The sequence below is a fragment of the Oryzias latipes genome, chromosome 6 (assembly GCF_053564925.1).
Source record: "Oryzias latipes strain Hd-rR chromosome 6, Olatipes_Hd-rR_3.1".
NCBI lineage: Eukaryota > Metazoa > Chordata > Actinopteri > Beloniformes > Adrianichthyidae > Oryzias > Oryzias latipes.
The window spans coordinates 19,334,843-19,344,201 of NC_136242.1; the positions used below are offsets into that span (position 1 = coordinate 19,334,843).

Consider the following 9,359-nt stretch of genomic DNA (forward strand, 5'->3'; position numbering starts at 1 on the left):
TAAAGGTATATGCAAAGATGGTGGTATATTTAAATTTAAGCACAACTTAGGCGGGTTAATCAATCCTGAAGAGTAGTATATTTTTTAATATCTTCAAGATTAATCTCTGCTGCAAGTGTCTTTGAACAAGAAAAGAAAGATCTGGCGGATGGATGTTTCAGTCACAAAGAAAGTAAAATAAGACGTAAAATCAAAACAGATTTCAAAAGCTGGGATTCACAACCACAAAATCTTAAACATTTCCTCTTGACACCAAAAATGGATAAGTAAAATGTTAAACTTTTAATAAACATTAAAAGGGGACAATCCACTCAAAGCTGATCGACATGTCCACCACCAAGGACATGCTTTGTGAAATGTAATGAGTTTGTGTTTGAGTTTTAATCTTTTAATTCCAAAGGTGCCATCTCACATTCAATACGGTGACAACATTGGCTGACACTTCCGCATCAAGATGTAATTCCAGCGTGATCCTTAAAGGGATGTGAGTGATGGCTCAGATACCCCCGCTGCTCGCGGAGCAAACGCAGAGACGAGGCTGGTGGCCGATCCACAGGCTTCGCGATGATAGCCTCGCTGGCAGTAGCTGCAGGGGCTTTTTTCCCACCATAATTGTTTCTGCCAAGCCATATATCTATATGACAGAGAAAATACCAGCGCAATTTGCCTATTAAATTATTTATTCACAGAGTGGCTCCATCAGTGAATCAAGGACATAAACTCGGTTTGTTCTCTTTTCTTTTTTTTTGTGGTCTCTGACTAGCAATTTCCCTGCTGAACCCTATCAACTACTTCACAACAACACTGCACTCAATATTAACAATTGTTTGCTTTACTTACCTAAACTCTAAGCAGTTCAAGTATTTAAAGATTCCACCTTGACAAAACTTATTACCATCTCCTGAATGCAATTAAAAAGGTGCCAAGCTAACATTAATTGTTCGCCTATTACCGCATTAGACACTGTGGGTAATTTAGACACTTTAATATGGGAGGAGACCATTAAAAACGGGGCGGCCGTGGTGCAGCGGTAGGGCGGTCGACCCATGATCATAATATTGCAGGTTCGATTCCCGCCTTGCACGCCCATGAGTCGAAGTGTCCTTGGGCAAGACACTGAACCCCACCTTGCCTCTGGTGGTAGGCAGGCGCCTGTGTTTGGCAGCGGAGCCGCCATCAGTGTATGAATGTGTGTGTGAATGTGTGTGTGACTGGGTGAATGGGTCTGTGACTGTAAAGCGCTTTGTCCTTGTAGGAAGAAAGGCGCTATACAAGTATACGCCATTTTAAAAAGCATCACTCAGCCCACACGCAGATGCATTTTCTTAGCTTGCAGAAGTTCTCTTGCAATCCTGATACCTTAGAGCCGCTCTGGTGGCGACTAGGGTTCAATGTGTAACGCTAAGCCTGTGCCTGAGCTGGAGGGGTGACATCCCCTGCAGTTTAGAGTGACTCAAAGGTGAAGCCCTGTAAACAAATACATTGTACTCACATGGTCTGCAGTTTGGATTTCACATCATCCGGCAATACCCCCGCAACACAAAGATGCGGCGAGCTGCAAGCCTGTGCAATTGTGTCAGGTGGTATCAATGCAGTTCATGGGTCAAAGGGTCAATGAGTAATTAAGACATGGTTGCCTGAGCATTCCCCATGCACACTTTCAGTCCTGATGAAAAGCTGGAAATGAAAGGAGGAAAAGGGGGTGGGGGTGTGAGTGATGCCAGATCTGGAAGATCAGATTTCTGTAAGTGTGTCTAAATGTTCCTTGTTCAAAGCAATTAGCGTGATTAAAGAGATAGTCAGGTGTCATCACACCATTTAAGAGGCTTTTGCACATGCATGTTTGATGAAGTTCAGACATTTTGCAGACAACAAGCAAAAGGCTGGCTTGCAACTAGTAACACTGAGACCACAATCTTTTTTTTAAGCTTGGATTAGTAGCTGCAAAAGTTACAGTCCTCAAAGTTAAAATTCAGTAGTTAACCTACTTTCCTCTCAAAATAATAGCATTTTTTCCCATTTGTGTAAGTTAAAAGGCGGCGTAGTGTTTAAGCTGGTTTGCTTTTAATTCTTTAGTCACATATTCATGTATTTGATGAGTGGATAAGTACGTTTTACAAAGCAGGAAATGGAGAATAAAGTGGAAGTCATTGCTGTGGCCTTCGTGTTCAGCGAAGGTCAAAAAGGTGCATTGATTTCCATGTACAACAAGAAATTATTTCTTTGGCTCTATTGTGCTAAAAATGAAGAGGCCAAGGCCTGAAAATTGAGGTCGCTGATAAATGCTATTAACAGGAGACGCTGAGGGGAGAAATCAATATGGCAGTTTGTCAAGCTGCCTCTCCAAGGGGGCAAAAGTGTGCCGCAGAGGTAAGGGTGCCCTGTCAGCAAAGCACATTACCAGAAATCAAAGGCCGGGGGAAGGCCTTAAGGAAGTCATGCAAATGACTCCTGACAAAAGGCCACATTTTGGTAATTAAAACTTATTTCATTAGACCTGCTTTGCAAACTGTTTTCTCTTGAGCAAAATCTTTTGTGTTCAAGAGAACATTAGTTAAAAAAAAAGGATAAGGGTGCATAGATTTGCTACAGGAAAAGAAGTAAATGTGTCAGTCCCACAATAATCACATTATCATTCGATAAATAATACAGCAACAGCTTAGTTACACTGTCTCTTTAAAAAAAAACAATGAAAATATCAGATCTTTGTAAACCATTTTATTAATGGTTTGGGAGACAATTAATATACATTTGGTTTAATACCTTTCCATTTAAGATTTCATGTCTGTTAAAGCAATGACAATGAATGAAGTGATTCAGGTGTGTAAAATAAGTATAATAAAAGTGAGTAATCATTTGACATGGTTTAAACTCTGTGGTCAACAGCGATGTCAGTACTGTGCACCCTCCTCCTCCTTGTATGCAAAATATACTGTGACGGGTCCAACGCTCGTCTGGACGGTTTCTCTGGCTCCTATCACCATCCAGCACCCAATACCGTAGGCCAGACACGGGATTCCTGCAACAACAGGACACACATGCATCATATACAACATAGAAAGAAGAGAAGAGTTGGATCTGAATCAAATTTCACTCGTTTGTGCTCATAATGTTGACAATCTGAATTTATTTGCTTACTCTGAATAAGACTTTCAGGTAAACTGACTATTGGTAAAATGAAAAGAAAAATTCCCCCTCATATTTTTTGGCATCCCTGTCAACTATTGATCTGACCTAATTTTACAATTTGGTTTGCTTGATTATCAATTTATTTGTCAAATGTACTTACTGAAACCAATTTTATTTGGTTACAAAAATCTGTTTTCCCATTATCAGTTGTTTAAATTAAACAAATGTGGAACTTTTATCATTAAAATAGTACATTCTTACATCACCACTCTATAAGGACATAAGGGTGTGTTGTCTAGTTGTGAAATAAAACATAACTGTCAAACTAAATGCATACAGCAAGATTCAGTCAAGAGTCAGGAGACATTTTTAAATAATGGGGAGTTGTAAGGAGAAAGACTGTGCTGGCCAAAAAATTAGTAAAAGGTACAGTCATACATTTTTCAAAAAAAAAGAAGAAAAAAAAGAAAAACTATAATTACTCAACGAGTTTTGGGTAATATTTGACAGATTCAAAGTACATGTCTTGGAGAAGAGGCACCCACATCCCAACTGACAAGCATGGAAGTGGCAGTGTGATGGTCTGAGACTGCTTTTCAGATTTAAGACTTCAGCAACTAGCCACAGCTAATGAACAATACTGTGTTAATCAAAAAACAAACAAACAAAAAACATTCAAAGAAACTTTCTGATTAGTTGGTGACACTTAAGCTCTGGTGTTATGCCGAAGCACAACTCAAACACAAACTCACTTCTAAATAACTTGCCTAAAGGGATAAATGAAAGTAATTCAGCAAGTTCCTTATAAGTAGGTCACTTAAGACACTATAGAGGGGCTGAATTCAAACATTTCTGCAAGAGGTAAAGGTTCAAATTAGTATGGCAATGTTAAATATTTATTACAAGTAGATGATTCAACATCATTGCAGTTGTTGCAGCTAAGAGTGACACAAGCTACTTATTTATTTATAAACAAACAAACAGATTTTTCCTCTTAACATTTTCAAACTTTGTGTGAATTATATATATATATAGTACTGACCCAGGTTAATAACTTTTAAGATGGTGAAAAACCTATCCTCAAAGTCAAGCTTCTGTGCAGGTGCTTTGGTGCAGTGATACTTCACAAAAGGGAAGCAGCCCGTTCGAAGTATCTGATAGTTGGATCCACGAACCCCCCAATTGAAGTTGGACAGTCCAAACTGGTCGTTGTGGATGGCGCTGTAGCGGACGCAGAATGAGGTCCACGGCGGAAGGTTACGCTGCAGCAAGTGGCAGGTCAACACCTCGGAGGCGGCTGGCCGTGGACCTGACCTGCTGAATGAAGTCGGGAAGAGAGCGACCTTCAGAAACACGCTGTGTATTCTCCTAAAGATGTCCTTCATGACTTCTGCAATAAGCAGAAAGACTAGCTTTCGCTAATGCATCATAGCGACCGAAGGCAGAAAAAGGAAGGACCGATTTCTAACCACATTTGTAAGAAAGAAACAATATTATAAACGTCTCATTAAGGCAAAGTCTCCTTAGAAAACAATCCGGAAAATTTTATTTTAAATTATGCTATAATTTGCACTGATTATTGACACAATCAGCTAAAACCAGTAAATGTTACTTCAGTGGTGTGAATTTATCGGACGTTCTTGTTCCAATTGGTACAACGTCTAAATGTATCCGGTCAGAAACATGACTGGTCTTAAAAAGTTCCTCCTTAAAATAAAGCCCTACCCAACTTGACCGTGTAGGAGAAATTCATGCACACAAACAAAAAAAATATATAATAGTGTAGAATAAAAATGTGTTTTCAAAATTCAGTTTTATAGATGTATTTAAATGAATAACGGATTTTTCAATAGGTAGAAAGGAAACTTTTTTTTTCCAACAAACTTTATTGTACATTTTTCAATTTACAGACATTCACAGTCACTTACTTGCACAATAAACAATTGTTAATATCAAACACACATATAAGACGGAAAAAACGAAAAATAGTAACATTTTTAACAATGTGTGTGCCTCTTTGGGTAGAAAGGAAACTTACCTTTCTAAAATATGATTTTACTGTTTAAAGTCCCCCTCAGATGGTATTGATGCTTTTTGAATTTTTGACATATACTTCTTTTTCTCATGAAAGTGAACAAATGTACTTAAAAAATCCTTTCATTTTTCCATTTTCCGAGTATTTCTCCTCTTAAATCAAACTGTCATAATGCTACGTTCACACTGCAGGGCTTAATGCTCAATTCCGATTTTTTGAAAAATTTAAATTTTTTGCAAGGCCGTTCACATTTTCAATTAAATGTGAACTTTTGTGATCTCCTGTGTGACCGTGAAATGACCCAGACGTGACCCGCATGCGCAGAAGAGTACTCAACGGTGAACGCCGTCACTCGTTGTTTGCGGAAGTAGCTAACGTTAACAATGGATGTCAACAACAGTGTTGTCAACATCGGAGCTCTGTATGCATTATTACATTTATTTTCACAAAGGAGCCAGCACAATTAAAATCTTCTCATTTTAAGAAGGCATTGGAGCCAGGATTGTCTGTACCCACTGTTGTGGAATGGGGATGTGGATGTGCTGGTGACCTTGCTTCTCTTCCACTGACTGGTCTCAGCAGCATCATCCGCCATGGTTGATGTTTATGTTCTCGTTCCCGCCTACTTCAACGCAGAATGATGATGTTTGTAGCGTATCAATGACGTACGGGTCGGATCCATGTGGCTTGGCCGGTCAGACGGAGGTCGCATTTCAAAAGATCGGATACGTATCGGATTCAGGACCACATACCCAAGTGGCCTGAATCACATTTTAAAAGATCGGATCTGTGTCGTGCAGACTGTCATGAAAAGATCAGATACAGGTCACATAGGGGCAAAAAAATCAGAATTGGGTTGTTTCAGCCTGCGGTGTGAACCGCCAAAACGCTCGGTTTCAATTGATGACTGTGATGTCACAACAGCCCAGTAGCGCATGCGCATTGCACAAGCTCCCCGATTTGTTCCGTCCAGCGTGCAAAACTTCCAGTGCCAGAAAAGAGAAGATGGCACATTGCTGCATTGCCCGGACGTATTTTAAGTGCGTCTAAGGCTGGATTAAACTGCCAAATGTGTTCTCCACATTTGTGTTCTTGCTATGACCGAGTTTAAAGGCTTGCTGTCACAGATTAACCAGAGAGGGTAAAAACAAGAATAAAACAATGTGACCTTTTTTATTATTTTCTTGATGAAAAGAAAGAAAAAAATCACAAATACACCCGGGACGGGTATTGTTGGGCGATTTGGTTCAAACAGTTCAGACGGGTATGCTGTCCTGCCGAAATCGCGCAGCTGTGAGACCTTTGCGCCGAACCCGTTGCTTAACCTTAACCTGGACCTCAGGTCACGTCTGTACCATTGACTTAACACTGAAACTGGCTCCCTCCACCGCGTGAATTGGGTTTGGTGTGAACGCAGCTTAAGAAAAAATGTTGGCGCTGGCCGCACATATTTGGAAAATTACCTGCGAATAATCACTTTCTTTCTGGTATTTCATTTTATTTGCTGTGCAAGTTATTTCAAAATGTTTCAGTTTTGGAGACTGTCAGTCGGTGTCGTTTGGCCCTCCCTTGTGTCAAACTCTTCATTGATGCAAGACGCAGCTATCAGAAAGGGGGGGTAAAGGGTGGAGCTACTAAGTTTAGGACCAATGGGCACGCCGATGTAGAGAAGATTATGGCAACAGAGGCTTCAGGTAAACATGAAATATGGCTTTTAAAGACATTTAGGCTGTGGGATTTTGGTCACAGACTTCACAATCATAATCAAAACACCACTGGGAATGTTTTCATTTAAAAAAAAAGTTTTCATACGGGGACTTTAAGTAAAGTAGCCTGGCAAGAATGTTATAGTATTACTAAATACTATCAAACTCAAATGTAGCAAAAAGGTTATCGATATTTCTCTTTAAAAAAGTATCCACAAAACTAACATGACCAACAAAAGAATAAATAAAAAGGAAAGCTTACCCACTTACAAAATACATTTTTACTTTATTGGATTTTTCTGTAGAACAAAAATTTTAAATAAGAAAAAAAATCCAGAAAGATGAAAGATGGATCGACAGGCAGACAGACAGTTCTGTGCTTCTCTAGCTATAGTCCTGCATAGAAAGGACACATCCCGGCCACCTGAGCCTGTTGAATAAAGCAGAAATCCTTCAGGAGGATTGTATTGTCCATTTACTTCAGGTTACTAAATGGCTGCAATCTGTGAAAGTGATCATTGTAGTACCCCGAAATATCTTTAAAAAAAATTATATCTGACCTAGAGAATTTCAACAGGATTTGACAATACATTTTGGTCCATTTACACTTAAATAAAAACATTTACAAAACAAAGAAATCGAAAAATTTATCAAACTTCTCATCCCTGACCTGTGTCATTTATATTAACATTTAAAAACAAATGACAAAAATAGGTAGGTTAAAGCCAGTTTTTTTTTCTTTTTTAAAAATTGTTAGAGAAGCTATGAAATGCAGTTCATTGCCTTTAAAATTCAGTCTCTGTAATATTTTATATTATAGGGATGAAATGAGAAAATACAGGTTTAATCCTCGTCGTGGCATTTGACTTTAGAAAAGTAAATCCAAATATAGTTAGTTTTTCACAGCTAGTATTCATGTTCACACTGTTATAAATGCAAAGTAAAAATAAAGCATAAAATTGTGTTTTTATAAAAAAAAATAATTCAAATTTGACTTGGTCACTCACAGAATTAAACCCAACATTTAATTCTACACCAACAATAAATATTTTTCTTATGTATACAAAGAACACACTTCTGGTATGAAGATGATTCGATTGACAGATATTTAAAGCTGCCATCTCAATCCATAGTTACTCAAAGGAAGCCTTGTTTCTAATTGGTAATCCAAGCATTGTCAGTAAACTTTTTTTTTCTCTAGCAGCAGTTGATTTTCATTTTTTTTTAAACACTGAGAATGAAATATGTATTTTATTAGCATAGATTCATGTCTGCTTCGTCTTTCCTTGATGTAGCAGCTCCCTAAAAAGAAGGCTAATCTTTTGATTTCTTTCTGCCTTTAATAATTGTCTGCAGCATTTTTCTATGTTGTCTACAACTTCCAATACACAAATTTAGGCCTACCTGTAGGCCAATTTAACTAAATGAATAAAACATTTTCTCATGAGCATTGCTTTTGATTTTAAGAGTCGACACTAAGTTGTTATTGAACTTTCATTAAATATGAAAGTGATGCAAATGGAGACAATTTGTCAAGATGTCAAGACAATTCCTTGAAGTTGGTTTCTCCTTGCAGTTTACTAGAGGATTTTTCTTGATGAATGACTAACAGATTCTGAGCAAAGGTCACCAGAGCCAGCTTGAAATCCTTTGAGACTGTTCTGTTTACGGCATCCCAAACAAACGAGTTTATCAGTGATCCACATGTTTCCAGCTAGGAAACAATCACTTTCTTGCAGGTGGGTAAATTAAACATTTAGCAAATAACTTTGCAAGTAGAGAGGAGTGGTGAGCACAGCATGATTTAACTGTTTCCGTACTGTTTATCCTGAAGTTTTCTAATAAATAAGTTGAAAAAACTTTTTTTTCAGTTCTAATCTTAAAAGATCATTCTTCACCAGTCTAAAGTTTTTGCTTTTTCCACAATTTTTGTAAAACATAAATAAATCCATCAGTGAGAAACTAAAAATCAACAGTAAGCAAATACCAGAAAATACAATATTTAAATCATACTCACTTTATTAATACAAACAGTAGTTGTACTATCAATGATTTAGTGGCTGGATAACTCAGTTGGTTTAGAGCAGGATTGCGCACCCTGGGAAACCAGTGTGGTTCCTTGGGCAAGATCATTTCATGCTACTGCCTATTGGCAGTCATGGGTCGCCACAGCGAATTGCTTTGATCCAATTACTATTACTTTGTTCAGAAAACTGAACAAGGTAACTTGAACACAAACACAGACCCCCAATCCTAATCCCAATTTCTAACTACCCATCCATTCCTGCTTTGCCCTGATTAGGGTACCTCGAGCCTATACAAGCTATCCAAGCCAATGTATTTTTTTACTTGTCCTGTCCAAAAGCTGAACAGACAGACAGGAGCTGAAGGCTTCTTGTGTTGGACATGAGAAAACATCTCTTGCTTGCTAGCAGTGATGTCCAAACACCCCCCCTACCAAGGGTTGCCAATGTTTTTTTTAACCCCAA

General features: G+C 38.3%; 1 protein-coding gene across 1 annotated transcript; it reads right to left on the reverse strand.

Annotated features, from left to right (window-relative positions):
- Window positions 1-2,703: 2,703 nt before the first annotated feature.
- Window positions 2,704-4,801, reverse strand: c6h15orf61 (chromosome 6 C15orf61 homolog). Its single transcript, XM_004069609.5, has 2 exons — window positions 4,172-4,801; window positions 2,704-3,019 (listed from the first exon to the last, which is right to left on the reverse strand). The coding sequence occupies exons 1-2, from the start codon at window positions 4,512-4,514 to the stop codon at window positions 2,892-2,894; spliced, it is 471 nt and encodes a 156-aa protein (XP_004069657.1). The 5' UTR covers window positions 4,515-4,801; the 3' UTR covers window positions 2,704-2,891.
- Between the last annotated feature and the right edge of the window lie 4,558 nt (window positions 4,802-9,359).

What these genes read in the sequence shown, in the direction of transcription:
- c6h15orf61 (XM_004069609.5), bottom strand. Translation starts at nt 4,514, where the DNA reads ATGAAGGACATCTTTAGGAGAATACACAGCGTGTTTCTGAAGGTCGCT. An exon ending in CTTAAAAGTTATTAACCTGG is followed by an intron (nt 3,020 to 4,171) that starts GTCAGTACTATA and finishes CTGTTGTTGCAG; the next exon opens with GAATCCCGTGTCTGGCCTAC.